Here is a 12,246-nt window from a genome sequence, read left to right on the forward strand (position 1 = left end):
CTCATCTCAGATCTCAACTCTATCCTGCCGATGGCCGACCTGAGGGATTTCTTTAGTCCCCTCGCAGAACCTTCATTTTCAGGTGATTTTCTGAAACGTCATGCCGCGTCATTTCTAATCCATTATGAATGACAAATCTTATTAACATGTATTGGATTGTTTAGCTGCCGTGTCTGTTGATGCATGAAGCCTCCGAAGGATCTCTTAATCCATTCTGCATTAGCATTCATATTTCAGGTGCCTCCTGCAATATTTAAACACCCCAGAGCAGAACTTTCTTGTCTGTGCCTCCCCATTGTCATCTAGATGTGTCTCTGATGACGTGGTTTTTCAACTCGTGCGGTGCCAGCGGTCCCTACGGGCCAACCCAGGCCCAATGTGACAGCACCTACAGGAACAAAAATGTCAGCGTGACTGTCGAGAAGGAAGGACCTTTGAAGGGGGTGCAAATGTGGAGGGTCCCTGCCACCAACAGATACCTGTAAGTCACCTGGCACTTCACTTAATTTGTTCAAAAGTGTGCAAATACAGTATGTCTTTGTTTATTTTTCGCATGCCAGCAACATACAGTGACAAGCAGAACATTAACCATATTTTTTGGACCATTGGGTGCACCGTATTATCAATCATTTGTTTCATTCCTTTGTAAAAGAAAAAGACAATATAAAACAATATTCTTCATTGTTGAATGTGGTCATTGAATTGGAGAATAAAACTGTGTCAAAAATTGTTAATTTATTTACATTCTATTGAAATTATTAGACACAATATTAATGAATGGGTCTATTATTAAATATTTTGATACATAAAGCGATTTGGCTTATTACTTTTGTGAAGCATTGTATGTTATAGTTTATTTTAATTGTACCCTATGTTTATTTGACAGCGTGAGCGCTATTATGCTAGGACACGTGTAGCGCTACATGTCTTGCTTACTTTAGTTTGCTGTGCAAGTGCACGGGAGTTTCTTCGAGCGCAGGAGAGGAACCTAGCATTTAGCATTACTTTGGCTAAAGCTAAATGCTAAGTTGGTTGACGACAGTTCAACAACCGTAACAAGTTGATGGACTCACCATTATCCAATGTTTTGGCTAGCTGTGTCGTTTACCTCGTGTTGATCTGGTCCCAAATTGTAACATTGGAAATATCCCGCCAGAAAAGATAAGCTTGCGTTGGGTCTTACCCCGGGTCTTACTGTAGCATTAAGCTAGTAGGGCTGCATTTCTAAAGATTCTTGGACACGCAAACGGGAAGTAGTTCTAGATCCAGTGTGACGAAAACAGACACCTGCTAGCCATTATGATGTGGATGAGAATGAGAACGTGACCATAATAGAAAGGAATTACAATTAAAGACAATGAGCTGAAAAGCTGACATCTATCCATTTCTAATGACAAGGCGCACTGTCAGTTTTGTTGTTGTTGTTGTTGATAAAATTCAAGAATTTTTACTTGTGGTCCGAAAAAGACGGTAAATGTTTTTCCATTAACTTGCAGAAGGTACAAAAAACGTTTTGTATCCACCTGTTGCCATACATACAAAAGAATAAGTCCTGGTCTTGTGCGAGGATATCAGCTTTGTGTTCAATTAAGCTGTTCCACATTTTACAGAGTCAGTTTGTCAGAAAAATTAGATGAGATCATCATTATCAGCATTTATCCTTTTTGTGATATTTTTGTTTGGTAGTGTGCCATGAGATTACAAATGTAAAATGGGTGCCTTGGCTCAATAGAGGTTGAGCTCTAATAACAGGCTTTGTCTCGCAACACGGACGTGCATGTGCGGGAATATAAGACCCTGCTTTGAACGTACAATTCTGAGAACTCTGATGAGATTATCATGTCGCTTTATGCACATCTCAGATGTTAGCTCACCATGCTAATAGAAGTGGCAGAGTACATCCTGTGCTGTATTAACATAAACCTCTGATTGGGCAGACTGGATTGTGTTGTTTACACATTCACAACACCACACACACAAGAAAGACGTGAGGAGAAAAAAATGGAGAGCAAATGAGTTATGTTTATTAGTTTTTATTGGGAAGTGACTGGAAGTGTGTTTGACAGCTCATATATATATATATATATATATATATATATATATATATATATATATTTATTTTTTTATTTTTATTTTTATGACCAATACCGTACACCATCCATCACATTAGGTACAAAATGTCCATTGAATTGAAGCAAAAAATAAAAAAATAAAAAATGTTTAATTTATTTACATTTTATTTAATTATATAATTACTGTATGTTTTCATAAAGTGCAACATTACTGACTAGAGTGCTATATTTCTCATTAAAAATACAATACAAACATTTTTGTTTTTTTTTTGGAGGCTGGAATGGGTTAATGGTATTTTCATTCTTTTCAAAGGCAAAGGAGGATTTCAGATACAAGTGTTTTTTTTTTGTTTTTTTTTGTTTTTTTTAACATTAGTGTGGTCACAGAACAAATTCAACTCGTATCTGAGAGCATCACTGTTCTTTGTTACTTTCCGCCACTTCAAGAGGCATTAAGCGTTCGCATCATTGCCTCATTCAGGATCTCGGCTTACGGCGCCGCAGGAGGGAAAGGAGCCAAAAACCACAACAAGCGCAACCACGGCATCTTCATATCGGCTGTGTTCCCTCTGGAGAAAGGGGAATTACTTTACATCTTAGTGGGCCATCAGGGAGAGGACGCGTGCCCGGGGGTGAGTGTGATGAACTGCTGAATGACATGTTTGAATGGAAAAAACCCCAAACAAAAACAAGATGACGAAATTGATTCGAATGACTGACGCGAATCGTCTTCTTTTGATGCAGAGAAATTCCCAAACGCAGAAGATCTGCCTTGGGGAGTCATCTGTGATCGACACCAGGGGGGAGGCTGGCACAGAGTGGTCTGGAGGGGGAGGCGGAGGAGGAGGAGCTACCTTTATCTTTAAGGTGACATAAAGTGTCATTCAAGAAACATTCAAGAAAAAAAAATCATCTTCTATCCATCCAGCCAGCCAGCCATCCATTTTCTGAACCGCTTGCTTCTCACAAGGGTCGCGGTGGTGCTGGAGCCTATCCCAGCTGGCTTCAAGCAGTACGCGGCAACACCCTGAACTGGTCGCCAGCCAATCGCATTCATCTTCCACAACATTCCACAAATTAATACAGATATTATTATTTACTTTTACCTCTTCCATCAACATTTCGTGACCTAATCAAACCATTCCAACTATTATTTTTTTGTCATTGAGAACATTTAGACAGCAATTAAAATTATTTTCACCTAAAAAAAATCTTTACCTCCCTCGTCCACGTTTATCCACCGAATCAAACAATTTCAACTTCAAAGTCTTCAGCTCTTTCAAAGCACAAATTAAACCATTAATCGGGTTCCCAACATTCCCAAATAATTAAATATTTTTCATCGTTGGTTTCATCTTCCACATTTCCTGACTGTTTCAAACCTTTCCAACTTCAAATTTCACAATCTGGAGGTCAGCAATTCTATTAATTTCAAAGCGTTTCAGTTTGCCAGCATCTCTTCAGCATTCACAAGCAATTTGCACGAAATTGCATTCTCTTGTTATTATTATTCCTTTTGGAATCGCTATTTTTATTGTTATTATTCTAACAAATTAATAGCCTCTTTAAGGGCGCTAATATGCTCGAAAACGCAGCCAATTTTGAAAGTGCATTCATTGCGATGAAAGATTATATATTTTAGTGGTGGAAATTGGAACCCCTTAAACACAATCAGGAGCATCCCCTGGAAAGTGACACCACCAAATAGATACAAAAGGCACATTAGGTAAAATGGCCTCCAATGGAAATGGAATTTTATTTCCACTGCACGTGACAAAATTCATTTTACAGTTTCAACCTGTCGAATGGGGAGTGTGAGGACTGTTGGGTCACCAGGTGGCGCCCCAAATATTTTTATGTTGTAGGTTGAAGTTCAATAGTTTGAAATACACTGCAACATCCAGGAAGAGGTGTCCAAAATGTTGGTTAACTTATAGTACATAATCACAGGATGGGGGAATTTTTAGAACCACATGTCAATATGATATCGATCCTCATGTTGTTAAATACCTTTTCAGCAGTGTTAATCAAACCTGAGTTTCAGGTCATCTAAAATTGTGGTTGCAGCAACACATCACATGTAAATAGCCAAAAATGCCAAATGATTTGGGTGATGCTGTCTTATCAGATGGAAGGCGATGAGCTGGTTCCTCTGCTGATTGCGGCCGGCGGAGGAGGAAATGCCTACATGGAAGACCCAGAGTCCAGTCTGGATCAGATACCACTGGAGCAGTTTGAGAACAGCACCACAGCAGCCAGCACCAATGGCCAAACTGGCGCTGCAGGTATGACGGATGTGATACCAAAAATATATCTTCTCATTTAGCTGTATTCATTCTGATCAGGTTCTGAAGTGTCAGCTTGAATTACTTCACCCATCATGTATTACTTCCTCCTTAGCCGTACAATCAATGGAAATCAAATCAGTTTTTCACTCAGGCGCTATTTATGCACAGCTGGCTCCAAGAGTGTGTTTTCTTTTTTATAAATTGACATTTCACATAATAAGAACCGCAAACATTTATACGCTGTAAATTAGCTATTCTACCTAATATGTAGAATAACCTAGGATGCTGTGGATTGGTGCCAATTGATGTTTATAGCTAACTCTCTAGAGCACATGAGTATAAATAGTATCATTTGTCTATAAAATTGATGTAAGTTTATGAAATTGTAGTAAGTACACCTCTGCAGAGGATCTAATACTCTTTGTGCACTCTCTAAAAATGTGTGCACCACTGCCACCTACTGTAGTGGATGTGCAATTACACTTTATTCTAGAATGGCTAAATAAATAAATAAATAAATAAATAAATATTTCAGGGTTGAAAATGTTTTTTTTTATGGTATTTTTATTGTTGTCAAATGTCAACACACGTCAAAGCCACATTCAGACAACCGCAATGTATTCCACCGCAATTCTCGATTTTCTCATGCATTCCGACACATAATGGGTGACAAAATACAAAAAGAATGGCACTCAGCAGCACAGACGTTCGCCAACAATTTGTATAATGTCTGTCAAAGGAGAGAGAGGGACATAGTGTCCAGGCCAAATGCAGCAAAACTGGATACAAGAACAAAGTTGGCTGAGTGTCACCGAATCTGAGAGTTATTATCGTTTCTAGGTCTTTGAATGCCATGCGTAAACCTCAGGGATCATGCATGGAAAGTAGGTATTTTGAGATAATACCTACTTCTCAATAAATTTAGATCACTGTTAAAAAAAAAAAATCTCAACTGTTCCCAGTAATAACCAGAAACAATGATTTCTCACAGCACATACCTTAATTAAAAGATTCATAACAATTCGCAGTCTCAATATTTTGACAAGTCACCACAAATTCATTCACTCTCTGTTAACTGTGGCTTTTACTGTTGGATCAGTTGCTAATCGAAGTAGAAAATGGGTTTCACAAAGTGCTTCGAAATAAGACCCTAGTTTTGAGTTTCATGCTACATTCACACTTCTGGAAATGCTATTCACCCACAAAATAACAATGAAAAAGTTCATCATGTTATTTATTTATTTATTTATTTATTTATTTATTTATTTATTTATAATAAGAAAAATAACACTCTATAATATTGTACTTACAGTAGCGGCATCATTTAAGGAAATGTAAACCAAATAAACAATTTTTGCCATATTTTTTTGTTTCAATTTACTGTACATTGTGTTGCTCCTTTTGCTGTGCTCCCCTTGGCCATGTGGGGGCAGTATAAACTGTATTTAAATGGAGTGTAGTGGCAATACAGACATGCCCCCTTTTTTTTTCTTTTTATAAATGATTTCTTGTCCCAAATGACCTGTTAGTGCATTGCTCAGCCCTGTTTTCTCACAGTATGGAAGTTCTGGCAAAAAGAAAGTCTTCATTTGTACGCCTGGCTTGCATACTGTTGCGGTTCATATAGTGCACACATTCCTTCATTAGTTACATTTTACCCGATGACCTCTATATGGAACATCCAATTATCCACTGACACCACGTGATTCTCTTAATTGCACAAGAATGAAACTAGGTCTTTTCTGCGAATGTAATCGAATGGAGTAGCAGGAAACAGAATCAGTTCGCTGGCTGAATATTCTGTCTCAATAGAATGCCTCTGGCGCCAGTTGAACTTCCTAAATCCTCTAAATCAGGGGTGTCCAAACTCCGGCCCGGGGGCCATTTGCGGCCCGCCGTCCATTTTTTAGTCGCCCGCAACATATGCTAAAAATGGCATTTGACTCAGTTCAAATAAAATAAAAACAAAAATGTTTGGAGATGGTCAAAGTAAGAAGGGAAGGTGTCGAAAAACGCAGGTGCTATTAAAGGTTATTTTAGTGAACTAAAACTAACGAAAAAACTAAAATAAAAAAAAATTTGTGAACGAAATGAAATAAAATCAAAGACGCTTTTCAAAAAAGAAAACTAACTGAAACTACATTTTATGTTTACACAACTAACTAAAATAAAACAAACTATAATTATACCAAAACTGTCCTTCGTTTTAGTCTTTGGTACTTAATTTAATGCATGAGCCTTTGGGGATGATTTGGGGTAGATTTATTTTTATATAAACCAGAATAACGACGTAATGCCCATGGTGTGTTTTAAATATTGCACACAAGTAATACACATTAAAAAAAAACTAAAACTAATACTGAAACTAACTAAACTAAAACTAAGCTTTTATTAAAGAACTAAAACTAATAAAAAATAAATTAACAGAACCACCCTGAAATCTAATTAAAACTAAATAAATTTAAAAAAAAACTCAAAATAAAAACTAAAATGAAAAATTCCAAAACTATAATAATCCTACTGCCATTTTACAAATAAATTGGTTTATATACTGTAGCATTTTCCTAAATATGCAAAAGCACAAATATATTATTTGTACAATTTTTAGGACTAAACACAATTTGTCTTCATGACATTATGTGGCCCTTGCGTCCTTCTGATTTTCTCTATGTTGCCCTCAAATGAAAAAGTTTGGACATCCCTGCTCTAAATGGAAGACCAGTAGAGATGACCAGCAGTGCTAGTGCCAAAAATATTCTGCAAAAAAAAAGCTTGCAACTAACATAACCAATAATGAATGTTAAGTATGTGTGATGTTGGTGTCCTCCCAGGTGGAGGCGGAGGCTGGAAAGACTCTCCTACCTCTCACCTGGTGGCCGGCAAGTCCCTGTCAGAGGGCGCTGGTGGGGGTGCAGCCTGTCTTTTGTCCCAGTCCAAACTGGGTTGGTCCACCTACGGGGGATTCGGAGGGGGAGGTGGCGCCTGCACGGCTGGAGGAGGGGGAGGCGGCTACAGAGGTGATCATATTGACTTCCTGATAAAGTTTCGGTTTATATTTCATATGTAATGTGTGAATCAATTGTGTGACAGGAGGTGACGCTGCACTGACGGATGACATCAAAGCAGATGGTCGTGATGGGATCTCCTTCATTAATCCAAATGGGGAGATTTACCTGCAGCCACTAGCAGGTGAGTTTTATCTGTTCTAGTGTGCCCGATACCCCTGGATAAGCTTGAAGATGACCTGGATGGCTGCAAATCTACACAGACACGGGCTCAAAATGCAAAACTATTAAATCCTGAACTCCATTTGAGCATTCCACATAATCGATCCATTGTGTCTGACACCCTCATGTTTGCTCATTTTGTTTTTTTGTGGGCTCAAACTTTTGTTTTTGTCTCCTTGAGAGAACTTGCCATCTGACTCTGATTATGTAGTGGGTGGCACACGACTAATTCACAACCTCATGCAGCTACTTGCCTTCGCTCCAATGCTTCATCTTCAAGTTAAAGAGTCCACAGCACATGAAAGGCATTAGGAGCACGATGCAAGGAAAAACAAAACCATTAAACAACCCCTCAATGATGTCATCTGCATCAAACATATTTATTAGTTTAACGCGTTCTTAAATCTTCAATAAAACATACCGTATCAATCGTTAAATTTATTTGTACTATGTCATCTAGTAATGATCCATCTATCAATTTTCTAGGCAGACACAAAGTCAAAGGCACGCAAGCACATAAGTGATCCATCCATCCATCCATTTTCCTGACCGCTTATTCCACACAAGGGTCGCGGGGGGTGCTGGAGCCTATCTCAGCTGGCTTTGGGAAGTAGGCTGGGTACACCTACTACGCCCTGGATTGGTTGCAAGCCAATCGCAGGGAACCACATGTCATACTAAATCATTTAATTTATTATATAATAATTACATTTATTTAATATATTAAATTGGAATACTTATTAATGTAATAAATAATTTTACATACGCATTTTTAACATTTTATTTAATTATTATTAGGGATAGGTAACTACCATACCGGCTACTTGTGAAAGCTCCCGATAACAGCGAACGATCCATCCATCCATCCATTGTCTTGACCGCTTATTCCTCACAAGGGTCACGGGACAGCGAACGATACTAAAGGAAAAAATAAATAAAAAATGACATCCTCAGCATTTTGACACATCGGCACATCCGTTCACAATTTTTTGGCATTGTGTTGAATCAAATTTTCAAAAGTGCTACAGGTATCGATATTCGGTTTTGGTGAGTACTCAAAGAGCGAATACTCAAACAAGTATCGGTCTGAAAAAAAGTGGTATTGAACATCACTTATTTTTATTAAATAATTTAATATAGTTATTGTAAATAAATAAAAATAGTGAAATGAGCAAAATTACATGAAACATTTAACATTTTAACTGGGACATAAGTTTTTTACTTCTTTCTGTCCCTTTTCATTTCTGATTTTTAATGGAATGGAATGAAATATATTGAATTGAATTGATGTTTTTTAATTAATTGTAACATTAAAAAATTAAAACATGAGAATGATTTTATTTCCTTATTAAAATAATCTTTTTTTTCATATTTAAAGGGACACTTGACTTATTGAGCCATTTTCAGCAGTAAGTTAATATTTTGTCTATAATTAAGGTGGTAACTTCATTATTTTTTATGTACACTTAATAACTTTTAAAAATATTTCTTTCTACTTGCTGTCGACTGATGATGACATCACCTATGCTGAGGAAGTAGGTAACGACCAACCATGACTCAGTTTACTGACCAAACCCAGAAAACAGGTGAGCCATGATTGGCCATTAGCTACTTCCTCAGCACAGGTGATGTCATCATCAATCGACAGCAAGTAGAAAAATTACTTTTTAAAGGTATTAATTGTAGATGAAAAATAATGAAGTTATCTGGACAAAATAACTTTTCACTGCTGAAAATTGTTCAATGAGTCAAGTTTCCCTTTAGCAAGAACTTCTTAAAACTTTTTTTTTTTACTTTTTTTTTTTTTTTTTTTTTTTTTTAAACCTAATCTACAGATGACCTGACCAATCTGCCCCCTGAGTTAAAAATACGTTTTGTAATGATAATTGCAGCACATGCAAATGAAAAGGGTCAATATTGTTTGTGTCAGCTAACTGAACAGACTTTTTTGTTTTGTGCTTTCCTTCAAGCCATGGAGAGTCACGGCGAGTGTGAAATCAAAGTGCAGCTGAACTGCAGCCACTGTCAGTCTCAGAGCTGCAAGCGGGACGAAGACACGCACCTCATCCTCTGCCGGTGCCACGACGACGAGGTCTTGGCCGGCGACAACGTCACCTGCGTTGATGCAGTCGGTGAGGAAATATTCAAATATTGGTGACCGTGTACAGTCGTTCCATCCAATAAACCCATGAGTTGACCCCTGCCTTCTTCTTCATCTTGCAGTTCCTCCAGTGGCGCCACCCCCGGGCCAAACCCCGCCCACGCTGATCCTGGCCGTGGTCACCTGCACCGTCGTCAGCGGCGTGGCGTTGATCTGCGCCGGCGTCATCCTCAGTAAGAGACTCGTGCAGTTTTGCGCCGACGCGGTGCCCGCCACCTTTCATCGGCTGTGAGCGCATTGGTGGGAGCAAACGCGGTCTTGAGCTAATTGTTGTTCAAGAGGATCTGCGCCACAAGTCATGCCAGGAAAAGGTGGCATTAGAACGAGGGCATTGCGTTACCATGTGGAAATATTAATGCTCTTTAGTCTTCATTCACGGACTGATACAGTACGTTAGAACCGTGGTGAGGACTGAGTCCATTTCGGTAGCGACCACTTTTTCATTCCGTTCTGAAAGCAGCACACACAGAGCAGCAGTAAATGCCACAAATGTTTTATGAACAGCAACAAAAGTTTGGCTTTTGTATTGAGGATTTCTAAGTCTGGGATTTGGTGCTCATCATGATTCACAAAAGAGGAGGGAAAATCTTTTAGTTTTGTCTTGTTTACATTGCACAAAGTGACAAAGTTTCTGGATCACATGCAAACATGGGCATTGATGATGCGCAAGTGTAGATCAAAACCGTTTTCAAAAAGCCACATGCTCCAAAATGCTTTACTGATTATGCTATAAAATTGCTAAATTAATTATGCATAGGAAATTAACATTATATATGTCCTTTTAATTACTGTATATAACGAGAGTTTAGAATCAATAGATCGGATAACACAGCTAATATGTTTGAGGCATTATTATTGTGATTATTATTGTACTACGCTACCAGTGTATTAATTTATATTATTTTTCCCACTTTTGTAGCATATATCCATCACCAACCTCGATGTACAGTTTATGCCGCTGCGTAAGAGAGTGAGGGATTCCACTATTAGCATTTTATGCACCTTTCAAACGTCCTGCAAAGAAACTGGCATAAAATCATGTTTATAGTCAATCTCTATGGATCCATTTGACTTGGCTTTGTTTGAGGTACAGCTGGGAGTAATAAATTCGGTTTTCGTGGTTTGATGGATGTATGGAAAAGTTGTACGCTGACAAAGCAGGTGAACCTGCTATTAAATAGTCAACCAAAGAGACTTTGGCTGATCCCAAAGGAGAAAATATACACATCGGCACATTCCATCTGTTTGCTTTTTTTTTTTTTTTTTCTTAAAAAAAAAAGAAAAGAAAGATTCTGTAATCTAATGTGCACACTTGATTGGATGAAAACTGCAACCATCATTTGATTTTTAACACAGTGGAACCTCTGGAGTTGAATACAATATGCTCTGCAATCAAAATTAAAAAATATATATATATAAAAATACCACATGAATCTAAATAAGCCTGTCAGGAGCATACAGCCTTTGTTAACGCTACCATCACTGTTTTAAATAGCATTTTTGGCATTAGTAAGTGTAATATAAGTTTTAAAAAAGGTTAACCATTGTTGTATAATAAAATTTAAATAATTTAGTCTAAGGTAAGTCTACACAACCTTTGAAGACACCTGACACAAAAATAATGTCAAGGGAAGGAATGACTTTTCAAAATATTTGAAAGTGTATGTTAGCATCTGCTTGCCAAATTATTTTTATGTTGAAATGAGCTTTCCTGAATAGATAAATTAGCCATTTCCTGGTCTATAGTCATCACATTTTTCAAGTCTACTCATTCTTGTGTGGTGACCAAAAAAAAAACAAAAAAAACGCAAATGTGGAGTTAATTAATGCAGCTCACTGGAGATTTTCAAAATTGCACACACGATGATGGATTGCACTCCAAGCTTGATTGACTTATAAGCATAATTTCCCAAAAGAATTTGGTTGAAAATTGCGTTCCAAATTGTACCACTTTTGGGGTATTCAAATCTGGAGGTTTCACTGTACACTCATCGGCTATTTTATTCTATTCGCTATTAGGGATGTTTGATACTGTTTTTTTTTTTTTTGTTTTTTCAGACCGATACAGTACGAGTACTTAAGTCTTGAGTTGTCACTGAAATCGATACCAAGACTGATACCATTAGTGATTTTGATTTCCCAAAAAATGCAATGACAGATTCAATACAAATCTTTTTTTTTTTGTTTTCATGTTTTCAATAGACTATGCAAAGTTTCTTTACACTTTTTTGAGTATGTGACTAAATGAGGAAACCAAATAATTAGAACCACTTTTTAGTATGATGTAGTGCAGAGTTTTACGCTACAAACGGCAACCGCCCCCCCAAAATTGAGAATTATTATTAATGTATATCTTTTGAAATGCTTTATTTTTGATACAGCTTTTGTATGGGATCAGGTTTTTCCAATGTTGTGGCCAGTGAATATACTGTATGTTGGCGTTTGCTGGTAATACTGGATGAAAGGGTCACATAATGTGAAAAATTGAACTAAAATAG

At 37.5% G+C, this 12,246-nt stretch overlaps 1 protein-coding gene across 2 annotated transcripts in view; it reads left to right on the top strand.

Moving 5' to 3' along the window:
• The window catches only part of ltk (leukocyte receptor tyrosine kinase), a 53,717-nt gene that overhangs the window by 27,192 nt on the left and 14,279 nt on the right, over positions 1 to 12,246 (top strand). For both annotated transcript variants that reach the window (XM_077538662.1, XM_077538663.1), the window contains exons 11-19: positions 11 to 82; positions 307 to 481; positions 2,554 to 2,704; positions 2,817 to 2,939; positions 4,201 to 4,357; positions 7,192 to 7,377; positions 7,451 to 7,549; positions 9,558 to 9,719; positions 9,811 to 9,921. In XM_077538662.1, coding sequence (XP_077394788.1) covers positions 11 to 82; positions 307 to 481; positions 2,554 to 2,704; positions 2,817 to 2,939; positions 4,201 to 4,357; positions 7,192 to 7,377; positions 7,451 to 7,549; positions 9,558 to 9,719; positions 9,811 to 9,921 — 1,236 coding nt within the window. The remainder of the gene's footprint in view (positions 1 to 10; positions 83 to 306; positions 482 to 2,553; positions 2,705 to 2,816; positions 2,940 to 4,200; positions 4,358 to 7,191; positions 7,378 to 7,450; positions 7,550 to 9,557; positions 9,720 to 9,810; positions 9,922 to 12,246) is intronic.

Source organism: Festucalex cinctus, chromosome 12, assembly GCF_051991245.1.
Source record: "Festucalex cinctus isolate MCC-2025b chromosome 12, RoL_Fcin_1.0, whole genome shotgun sequence".
NCBI classification, from domain to species: domain Eukaryota; kingdom Metazoa; phylum Chordata; class Actinopteri; order Syngnathiformes; family Syngnathidae; genus Festucalex; species Festucalex cinctus.